This window comes from Anarhichas minor, unplaced genomic scaffold (assembly GCF_050575085.1).
Source record: "Anarhichas minor isolate MPS153535 unplaced genomic scaffold, ASM5057508v1 ptg000080l, whole genome shotgun sequence".
Lineage (NCBI taxonomy): Eukaryota > Metazoa > Chordata > Actinopteri > Perciformes > Anarhichadidae > Anarhichas > Anarhichas minor.
In genome coordinates, this window is record NW_027466526.1 from 1,783,327 (window position 1) to 1,795,363 (window position 12,037).

Here is a 12,037-nt window from a genome sequence, read left to right on the forward strand (position 1 = left end):
GTGTTGTTTGTTACAGTGCTTTCAGCCAGTCCTCCCAGTGAGGACTTCCTGAATCTTCTGAAATGCTTGCTCAACAAATACCCTGATAAGCGGTATGGTACACACACACACACACACACACACACACACACACACACACACACACACGCACACAGGTCCAGCACACACTCTATTCTACTGTTCTACCTTTACTATTATGATCATAAAATATATAATCCTTACATCACAATGCTAATGGGGTTATTGTTGTGTATTATTTATGTATCCATGACCAGTTGGTAAATTCTGTTCATGAACAGAATCAAACAAATGTTCAAAATTAATTTGGTCTCTTTGACTTTATCTATTAAAAATATGTTTTTATTAATAAGGAAAGTCTAGTTCTTGACTCTGGACAGCTTGAAAGTTTGTAAGACAGTAAAATTGACTTAATTGCAACATTGAATTACTTCAGACTGCGGCTTTTTTATTGCACGTTGAGCTATGTGTCACATTTTTGTGTTTTAATGTCGGTCTGTGCACTATATCAATAATATATCTAAATCACGATTGTCTTTTTCAGTTTGTAAGGGCTACATCACAGTATAGGGATATTATTTTCTGAACTTCCCAGACTGTTCTAGCTGTTAGCCTTTAAACACATAATCATTATATACATGTCACTGATGATTATTTATCAAAAATCTCATTGTGTAAATATTTTGTGGAAGCACCAGTTGTCAACCCTTCAATATAATCGCAATATTGATATTGAGGTATTTGGTAAAAAGAATTGTGATATTTGATTTTCTCCGTATGGCCCGACCCTGTCTTCATTTAATAGTTTTGTTGTTTTGTGTTCATTAGGATGGACTGGCCAGAGTTGTTGGGCCACCCTTTCTGGACACAAGTACTAATGGAGGAAGAAGGAGGAGAAGAAGAGGAGGATGAAGTAGGGGACCAGGAGGAAATAAGTAGCTGTGAGGGGGTCGTTAAAGCTAGCTTGAGGTGTGTCGATATATTTCTATTCCTCTTCATTTAACAGCTCCTACAGCATTCTACGGACATTTTGTTGCAGCCATTTTACTGCTTTCAGATTTGCTTTGTGAAAGTAGTAATGCACACACTAACGGTAGATATAGAGGTCAAGAAGTTGTTCAAGCCCAGTCTGTTCTCTTTTAATCCACACAGTTTGAAACACCTTTCAATATGATGCAGTCCAATTTAACAGCACAACAAACCTACAAACCTGCAGAATTATCATACTATTTAATCCAAACAGGTCATGTGACGGTTTGTTTCCCCCAGTTGAGTATTTTGTGTTAATGTGTGTTTTGTCAATAACTCCACAGACACACAAGGATCCCTGACCCTTTCCCTGCAGGACATGCAGACAAGCTACCCAACACCCAGCCACCCTCTAGGATTTACAAGAGTCTAATCTCATCACAGTCAACAACAGCAACAACTTACAGACCATCAGACAGACAGACTGATTGCCAACAAGCTGTCAGACACACTACATGTGGAGCTCCAATGAACAGCCAGGGCTTGGATAGGGAGATGGGGAAGGAGAGAGGAGGAGAGGGGGAGGCAAAGACAGAAGATGACCCCAAGCTAACTGGAACCAAGCAGATGTGCCACACACTGCAGCCCAATAAGTCCTTGATGCTCGGTAAGACATTCTCAGATGTTTTTGCTTACGTGTTTACGTCAGATATGGGAGATACTTGGCCACTTCATGCTATGTAATGCAATGTTTCAAACAACCAGTTTATACAAGTAGTTATGTGCTCTGTGTGTATGCCTTTTGTGTGTGTGTGTGTGTTGATATGGTTGACATAAAAGGTTGTTGATTGGACATTATGTACTTTATTTATGGGAATAAACCATTACCATCGTTACCCTAAGCAAGGCTGTTTCTCGACTTGATATTGATGTAAAGACAGTTACAACAGACATGATCAGCAAACCTTTCCTGCATATATATATATATATATATATATATATATATATATAATATTCAGTCAGGGTTTCATTCCTTTACCACCTTTTTGTCTGTGTTTTGTTTCACCATAACAGTTGTCTCAACATGGCTGTATTAATCTGGTTGTCTAGATGAGCCGATTTTGTTCTGCCGATTCTTTTCCTCTCATCTGCAAACATTTCAACTTTTCACTGTTTGCTTTAATTGCTAATGTTCAAATCTCATTCCTGATGAATATGCATGCTACATCTTTCACCTGTGTGGCCTTTACTAGGCATGTGTGATGTGTCTCAGACATACATGTCATATTGTACGCTGGACAATCTGATTTTGTATCTTTTGTGCTTCTTCATCCAGATAATGTTTCAGAGCTCAGGCCAAAGAGTGGTGTGGATGAGGACAACACGGAATCCATTTTTCTGCTCAGGTATTTAGTTCATTCTATCTTTCTTTCTGCTTTCTGAAGAAGAACGTGAATCTCTCTGAAGTTATCCTCCATCCAAACTCTTGCATTGAACGCACACATTAGGAAAGTACACAGTAGAATGCAGTACTGTAATTGTTGAAGCATGATTTTAAAATGAGTGGCCCCAGTGCTACTCGTATGTCTATTCTTAGCAACACTGTGCTCTACCAATTAAGCTAGAGGGGATCAGCCTCATGCACACATATCAGAAGGCCATGAGCAGCTAGCAGTATATTTTGATCTTATTTTCCTTTTCTTCTTCTAGCTCCTGTACCACCTCAAGGAGAAGCTGCATTATCTCAGACTCCCTGAACCAGACCCATGCACCTCAGGTTACTGCCACCATATACTCTGACATCTGCAGAGTGTTTCATGCTAATATAATAACTAATTGGTAAATTGGTAACTTAGTTACTATGTCTGAACCCAATCACATTATTGCTGTTTTGTTTTTCTACTGAAGACTTAAATATATTCACTTTTAGGTCTAATCTGCTTCCATTTGCTGGTGAGCTTGGTGAATACTTTAATCCTCTCCTCTCTTTTCTTTCCCCTCCTCCTAGGCCGGGACTGGTTCTGACATCACATCCTCTGTGAAAGCTCTTCTCCATACTGACTCTGATCTGACTGTCACCCCAATCATGGACAACCCCAAGGTATAGACGTCCAATATTACTGGACACAGGCCATTTCAGATACTTAAAATACATCTATTCTACTTTTAATAATCTTTAGTCGTAAGTGTCGTTGTGAGGAGGAGCCCCTCCTTATAACCTCCTCTCACAATCAAATTGTATAAGGTAAACAATATTAAACAACAATATTGGTGAAAGCACGGGTATTTCAGTTTTATGTTAATTATCGCATCGTGAATCAGGTAAAACTTGGTTCCTAGGAAGTGAAGAAATAGCTACAGAGGAGTTGTGGTATGCAGATCAGATAGATCATACCGAGGCTTACTGTGTGGTGTTCTCTGTCTATTTATCAGATTCTTAAGAGTCCTCCTGTGCGTTTTGATCCCAAAACACTTTGTGTACCAGCATATTCAGGTACTGTGGTACATTTGTTGTTTGAGTCAATATCAAGTGAGATTTTGACCTATAGAAAGTACAGACGACCGATGCAGTGTGTGGTCATTCACCCCGATCTGTCTTCAGGCTGACGTTTTCTTCTCTCCTCTTCTCCAGTTGAGAAGCTACAGTCCCTGAGTGATGAAGAGTGGACGGTCTTCCTCTTACAGCTTTGTTCATCTCTTGAAGAACAGAGCCCCTCCACTGCTCCTCCTCCTCACTCCACAGCCAATCGCTCCAGGCTCAACCTGCTGTGCTACCTCTGTTGCGTAGCTGGACATAAAGCTATTGCTAACAGGCTGATGAACTCAACACTGGTAGGACAACATGTACTTACGTAGGATCCATGCTGAAATATTGATGCATCCCTATTGGCTGGGTTTAACAAGATCATTTCTCAGGGGAATTTTTTAGGGAATATTTTTAGACTTCAGCGCTGCATGGCAGTGTGGGAGTCCTTTTTTTCCATTTGAATGTTTGGAAACTTCAAACACATGCAATTTAATATCTTTTTATATAATCACTTTTTCTTTTTCTTAACCCTCAGTCATTGCGCTCCCCTGAGGATACATTTATCCTAAGCTAGTCACATTTGTAAGCAAATAGCATCACCATGAACGTGTGATATGTGTGAGGTCCTTCATTTCTTGAGACTGGGTTCTTAATCTTGTTTGTTTTTCTTCTTTCTTTCTTTATGTGTCTCTCTGATCTCCACCCTCCTTCATTCAGCTTCCAGTATTGACCCAGCAATTACGACAAGCTCCGAACTGGGATGTGTAAGTACATTATGTATGTATTCTCTCTATAAAACAATCATTGGTGGAACTGAACTACAAACTATTGAGACTCGGATACCCAAGAACGACAAAATAGCTTTTTGGATCAAACATCAGGGGCAGACAAGAACTTGGAGGATAGGACACACCCTAAAGGATGCTCTCTCTCCTTTTCTCGCTCTCCCTCTTTCTCTCTCCCTTTCTTATACAGTTCTTAAAGAACCGTTTTTTCAAGTTACTTCTATCAACACCAACATATATCATGTCATATGAAAGCTACAAAGTGGTTGTTTACAAAGACATGGTGCTCTGTGTTTTGTTGGACGCTACAAGCTTTAGCCATGAACTGGAAACTTCTTCTCTTTCTGTCTATCTCTCTTTCTGTCTTTCTCTTTTATCAGGACTGTTTTTATTTTTACATGTTATGGATTGAAAATACTTTTTTAAAATAGTCTTGTGTTGACATGCAAACATAAAATTAAATGTTTTTATTTTGTAAAACAAAAAAAATGTTTTCCAGACGCAGCAAGGTTCTCAGAGTGATTGGTCTACTGGCTCTGCATTCTACTGAATTGGGAGAGGAGAGTCCTGTTTCTGAGGTCTGGAACGCACACACACACACACACACACACACACACACACACACAGACAGAATTTTCAATTCTATATTTTTTCCTCTGCACACTCACGTTTAGATCGATAATAAAGTTACAGTATATCTCTGCTCATTCAGCCTTTATCGGCTACAGAAGTACAGGAGCACAAGTGCACTGGCACTGTAGAAAAAGCTTAAAACAAATAAAAAAATTCTGTTTCCAATTTCACACCAAAACAAGGTAAATGATTAGAGCCATATTGAAGTGTTCAATAACAAGCCCTTCTGTGTGGCGTTTACATGTCCTCATTGTGTTAGCGTGGGCTTCCTCCCACAGCTCGAACACATGCAGCTTTAGAAAACGGTTGACTCTAAATTGCCCGTAGATGTGAATGTGAGCTTGAATGGTTGTCTGTCTCTGTGAGTCAGCGCTGGGATTTACTGGCGACCTGTTTGCTGTGATCGGCTCCAGCCCCCCCTGCTACCCTCTAAGGATAAGCGGTTACAGATAATGGATGGATGATAAGATGGAATTCTCAAACCTTAAACCTAAACATTTAGAGGGCCTAAAACCTGCAGTACCACTTCACACCACGAGGTGACAGTACATACCAGCAGATGTACAGAAAGTATGACTGCACATTTATGCATAAGAACGGAAAACATAAGAACAATGAGTCTAATACTGCATTCAGTATGTATAGTTGGTTCTTTATTTACAGTAAGTCCTGCTTAATGTTGTGCACTTCGATGCATTTTTGTTGATTTATAGATATGTCATTTTTGTTTGATTGTTATCCCTGCTTTTGTTCTGTTTAGGGGCATATCCCCAATAATGTAAACTTCCAGCACAACATGTAGGGGATAATCTGCCCTAACACAAGAAGTGGATGGGAATACCTCGTCTGTCAACACTAACTTTAAAGTACGAGTGTGTACCAGCAGGTGGCATTAAAAATCTACAAGACAACATGTCTCTCATTAGCCTCAGAGACACTAAAAACATCACTCACTCACTCACACACACACACACACACACACACACACATACACACACACACACTAACTCATGCAAACATTTGAGGATCTTGCTGGCTTTTGCTAGGTTTTGTCTTGCTTATACAGTTCCTTCATAAAACATTGTATAGTAATGCGTAGTAAACAGTATTTAACTCTGTAAATGATCATAAACCAATTGAATTGTTCTAGCTTATAGTATTGCTAATATGACAACTGGAAGTGGTTGTAATGCTTGTGTAACTTTTGTGGTAACTATTTAGGTAGTTACAGGTCTTATTTATTTATATTTGTTTATTATTTGTATTAATTACATATGCTACTTTTTTATAATAGTAACAATATCACCATGGTGTACTTATAAGTGAAACTGCTGTACATATCTATATTGTTTTTTTCGGTATACCTTGCCAAAACAATACATTTTTATTCATATGACCGAATACCACAAAGGGGCATTACGATCAGTACAGCACACGACACCCTCTGTTCTTAGATCCTTAATTTGTAAAAAGAAAAAAAGGGTAGAAACCGTATTACAATAGATTGTAAAGCTCATTGAGGCAAATTTGTGATATTGGGTTATATAAATAAAATTGACTTGAATCTTAGTTTGACTGCATTAGTTTTATGTAGGTGTACCTAATAATTTGGCAACTGAGTGTATTTTCCTAAACGGTGACAAACAGACAATTCAAATACTTTACTGCCCCATAACACACACACACACACGCACGTTCAAACCGAGCGGTGTTGAACTAATTCAATGTAAAAGCAGTTTTGTATGGTGCTGAGATGTGGAGCCTCTCCCTTATTTCATCCTTTCATCCTAAACCGAACTAAACACCTTTTCGCGTCTCTCTACTCCTCTTTGTCTCTTCGTCTGCTCCATCACATCTGTTTATTCTAAATGTAATCCATTCCGGCTACGGCACTTCTGATCCCACATCCGCTCTCTTTCCTGGTTTGTCTTTTTTCTTCTCTCTGTCTTCACTTGTTACGACACTTTACTGCTACCGAGTCGTCACAGTGATTTACAAAATGGCCGACTGTGGCATAGCGGTGTTTTTTTCGGTGCGCTTGTTGTTAAAGACAAATGGCGGAACATTTTTTCCGCTCCCGTCCTTACCTCCCTGCAGCTAACGTAGGATGACAAATTGTTAAGAAAAGGACAACGCTGTTCATTTGTGTCTGTGTGTCGGTCGGTCTGTTTGTGTCTATGACTGTGTGTCCATCTATAGACTCAGCAGGGGTGTGTGTGTGTGTGTGTGTGTGTGTGTGTGTGTGTGTGTGTGCGCGTGTGCGTGCGTGCGTGCGTGCGTGCGTGCGTGCGTGCGTGCGTGTGCGCGTGCGCGCGTGTGCGCGCGCATGTGTTGTCTCAGCAGGGGTTCTCCTGCTGCAGTCCTACTGATTGGAGTGTCAGGGCTGGGCTTAGTTACCATGGTAACTGCTATATGCTTCGACCCCCCCCAACACACACACACACACACCTGTTTGTCTCTGTCTCTCTTTCTGTCTCACTCTCCCCTTTCTGTCTGTCCGCATCTTATCTCTGTTCTCTCTCTCTTTCGTCTGTCCTTCTTTGTCCCTCACTCTCTCCGTCTCTCTCCTTCAATAGAATTAAATGAGAATAAAATGTTCTGGGTTAATGTTACTAACGCAAGCTTATTGCTTTCCTCATGCGACGTAGGGAAGCTGTGCTTTCAGAACAAACCAGGTATCATTTTCCCCATTCACTTAGCATCACCTACAAAGTTTTCTGTGGCGTTTACAGCGGTGTAGCTGCTAAAGCTTCTGCTGTGCAGAGTGTTTCCTGAGATATGGAGTCTCAACAATCTTTAGGAACAGAGGGCATCGGCATATTTGTGATTATTGCAAGGAATATATGAGAGTTTGAACCACTTGTGTTGTGTGAACTATAACTAATGCATTATGATGAAAACCATCCAAAACCTACACTACAGTATAGATTAATATGCTGATGGTCGAACAGAAAATACAGCATTATTGTTTCCTGGAGATGATGAAGATATTTTCAGAGCCTCTGCTCATCTAACATCTTTTACATTTGGTGTTTGATTCATAAACAAAACTGTTTAAATCTTGATGTGTATATCATAGCCATGCGTTTGTTGTCTTGTTTTACCATGTGACATACAGTATGTCATGTCTGCCATGGGACACTTCAGAACATGTATACGTTTTGCAAGGGTGGATCTAAGGACATCTCAGTATGTACATTTAGAAAATGAAGCCAATTTAGGTGGAAAGCTTGAAGATAAGAGGGTTACCTCTGACTGCAATGCTGCTTTATATGTCCGTCTCTTCTCTCCCCTCAGCAAAGACGAGCTTTTGATTAGCTGTAAAAAAATGTGCATTTCCTTCTTGATAACACCGATAATGCACCAACCTGTCCCAAGTGTAGACAAACAGTAATTGCTCATGTGTGCTATTTGTAGGTGTCATATTTGTGTGTGTATGTGCAAGACTTCTGTGTGCTGTGTTGTCTTTTATATCCTCGGTGCAACTTTATGAATGCCGTTAGTGCATGTTAACTAAATTGATGTGTGTATGTCTCCTTATCTGCGGGAGTGTTGATGCTGAGATAATGTGTTCTAGGAGGGAATATAGTTTTGTGTGTGTGCCCGTGCGTTTATGCTTGCTTTTCCACTCTGGCTCGTTGCACAGGGGTGCCTTTCAGTACCCTGTGCCTCAGAGCAGCTGCGAGACCAGTTTCAAACACACCCCAGAATCTCAGCTATGCACTCAGCCATTTATGTTATTAGCGGGTTTTGCTCTGAAAGGCAGTGAGGGAGAAGAACGGAGAGCAATAATGTGGCAAAGAGGCAGAAGACCAAGAGCAGCTTCTTTCACAGCACACATGTACCATCCACATGCTTGGTTAGAAACGACACAACATGGTATGATTTTATAGTTTATAACTTTAAATAAGGTCAACTGAAACATGCATATTGGCTTCTGTCCTCGTCTCAAAGTGTTTCGGCAATAATGTTCAGACCTACTCAGGATTCCAGTGGCAAACTGATGCTGTAGCATGCTCATTGATGGCCCCGCATGAGGATACACCACGGTTCTTGGGCAGAAATAAAAGGAAAGAATAACTCTTCTGGGAAAGGGGAAGATATGTTGAGAGAGTACATGACAAACAGACTGTTGCCACTTCTCACCCTACAACGAGAAAGAGAGATAGAAGGTGAGAGACAGTGAAAGCGAGAAGGGGGGAGAGTGAAAGAGGTCATGTACATACATTGAGGGCCATTAAAGTGGAGCAGGAAGAGAAAAGACACAAGAAGGGTGAAAAACAATGCGGAGGGAGAGACCGAGAACAGAGAGGGATGGAAAAAGAAAAGTGGAGAAGAGAGAGGGTGAGATAGAGGAGTGAAGCAGAACTTTCATCAGATCACAGAGGGGGGAAGCTGGCAGTAATGCTAATGCCAGGAAGCAGCCAGCCAGCAAGGCTGTCTCTGCATATACTTAACTCTGTGTGTGTGTGTGTGTGTGTGTGTGTGTGTGTGTGTGTGTGTGTGTGTGTGTGTGTGTGTGTGTGTGTGTGTGTGTGTGTGTGTGTGTGTGTGTGTGTGTGTGTGTGTGTGTGTGTGTGTGTGTGTGTGTGTGCAGTGCATTTCTTATAACTGCATATGATTGCATGAATTTGTGTACCCTGTGTGTGTGTGTGTGCATATACTTAGTGCTTTGAAAACACTTGTTTGTGTATACGTGTATTTTGGTGTGTGTTTGTGCATTTTCGTGGTTCTCAGTGAGCTTGTTGTTGCTGCTGTCCAGCTCTTATTCTTCTATTTATATATCGTCTTTATTTCACTTTCCCTTCCTTTTCACTGCTGTTTCCCCCTTCCTCTCTCACTCTACCCTCTCCTCCTCACTCTTTACCCTTTCTGATTTTACCTTTGCCTCGCTTTAGTTTCTTTCCTTTATCGTCAGTAACAAATAGGATCACTGACATCACTAAATAGAATCAAAGTTAAAAGTTACAGTTGTATGGCAGAGAGATTCAGAACAAGTTTGAGATCACGCAAAGATGTCCCAAGAGTGTTAAATACATATTGTAATCGTATATTTGCAACCACGTATTAGATATGATGAATGTATAGGAGTTTATCTCAATTTGTTTAATTTTTCCATGTCCTGTTATATTCTGAGACTACATATGAAGGAATACTACCTTTTGTGAAATTATAACGTATACTTGAAAGAGTTCAATGTTATTGCTGGTACATTTCAGTTTTATAGAGCAGGAAGTCTAGTTATATTATCATTTTTTAATTTGATTTAGTAACAATGAAGAAAAGAATACTGCTGATGAAACTATATCTCTTCTCTCCTTCCAGGCGGTGTCCACACTGACAGATTTATTGCGAGATAACTTGAGGAATAGCAAAATCAAGCAGTTCCTGCTGCCACCACTCGGGGAGATCCTCTACCTCATCGCCTCTCAGGTAGACTCTGTCTCTTTAAATTTGTCTTTTCATATTCCTGTGATTCAAAGATACTGCAGTTGATTGATCCAAAGGAAACAGTTGAATGGATGCAAACACACACTGAATAAGGGGGAAATGCACTTGCATACTTGGCTGCATGCACACACACGAGGCACAGTTTTCAGTAGTTCCATAGCTGACACGGATATTACTTTAGACAGGGCAAATCAGAGGGTGGGCTGTGAGATGTGATAATGGTTTAGGATCAGAATTCTGATATTTCTGTTTTTTTTTTTTTTTCAATTTTTGACCACTGACTTGTGTGAAAAAATCCACCTGACTGTGGTTGGGAATTTAAACAAGATTCAGGGAAATGCAGAGATGTGAAGACAAGAAAGAAAACCACTAATGCTGCTGTTGTGAGCATATGAATGTGCATTCATTTTCAATTCAAAGAAAAAGAGAGAGATCACCTATTCCAGTTTTAGTATGGCTGCAAGAACACTTCTAATAAACAATGTGATATTTAGTAGTTTTAAGTTTTGACAAACAGACGTGAATGTGTGAATATGTGAATATTCTCCAGCCTCTAAAGCAATCATTCACAGACTCACTCATTATGCCAAATCTTTGGAAAAGCATCCCTTGCTGTTTGACTTCTTGTCATTAGTCTAATCAGGGTATTGAATTTAGCATTTTGTTGTTTTGAAAGTCACTTAAGCTGACCACACTAGAAGAAATCAGCTATCGGGGCCCCTCAGAGACTGCTGATTTCAATCAAACATTTTGATGAAGTCAACAGTCTATAGTGTTGAAGGGTAATTACTCAAATCCGAAGTACTGACATTATCGTGGAGGCCTCCGTACATACTAAACCTCGGCAAAAGTCATTAAATGCATTGATTGATTCATATTATTACATGTTATGATAAATGCAATGAACACAGAGATCCACTGATAATCACAACCTCAAACAATAGTAGGATGAACTGTTAAGATGCTCACTCTTAATTCTCCAAACTACACGGACTAGCCCATAACATTGTGTTTATGGAGTCTGGACGTTAAGAGATGGCTTTTTAAATGTGGACCGTGAAAATCATCTCTCAGAGAAAAGTTTCTCTTTTTCCAACTCTTAAGTAAATATTGCAGAACGGCTCATTTCTTCAGAGTTAATGAGTCAAAGTGAAGCGAGCACAACACTGGTGCCAGATGGCAGAAAGATCAAAACACATTTCTTATTACTTCAGTGAGAAAGTAATGAGATCAATCTTGATGAAACTGAGTGCTCTGTCATTAGGTGATGGAGTTCAAATTAACATGCTGACTAAATTGAATTGAAAGCGAATTGACCCCCAGCCCTGAACATTACAAGAGAGAGTGAAGGAGGCTTTGTTTGACTTCATTAGAAAAGGTGATCCCAATTTATTTCTGGTTAACCTCAATCTAGCCAGCCAAGTCGATTAAGAGTAAGATTTTTATTTACAAGACTGATGGATAACCTTCAAAAATCGATCACGCTGCCTGATTACACTTATTACTCTCCTGAAGCCATGGGGAATCTCATCAGTGCAGTACAGCTCTTAATAAATTGACTTTTCGGCTCCTGCAAGAGCTAGTGTTTTTACCATGGATGCCAGTGTGTTCTTAACCAATAATAACGCTATAATCATCTGATTCCTGTACCTCG

At 40.0% G+C, this 12,037-nt stretch overlaps 1 protein-coding gene across 1 annotated transcript in view; it reads left to right on the plus strand.

The window, feature by feature from the left end:
- ulk4 (unc-51 like kinase 4) overlaps positions 1-12,037 on the plus strand; it is a 67,406-nt gene that overhangs the window by 3,743 nt on the left and 51,626 nt on the right. Inside the window, exons 8-18 of the mRNA XM_076081404.1 lie at positions 17-92; positions 847-987; positions 1,332-1,654; positions 2,324-2,393; positions 2,698-2,764; positions 2,996-3,088; positions 3,421-3,481; positions 3,620-3,819; positions 4,232-4,278; positions 4,799-4,877; positions 10,258-10,365. Of these exons, the coding sequence (XP_075937519.1) occupies positions 17-92; positions 847-987; positions 1,332-1,654; positions 2,324-2,393; positions 2,698-2,764; positions 2,996-3,088; positions 3,421-3,481; positions 3,620-3,819; positions 4,232-4,278; positions 4,799-4,877; positions 10,258-10,365 (1,265 nt within the window). The remainder of the gene's footprint in view (positions 1-16; positions 93-846; positions 988-1,331; positions 1,655-2,323; positions 2,394-2,697; positions 2,765-2,995; positions 3,089-3,420; positions 3,482-3,619; positions 3,820-4,231; positions 4,279-4,798; positions 4,878-10,257; positions 10,366-12,037) is intronic.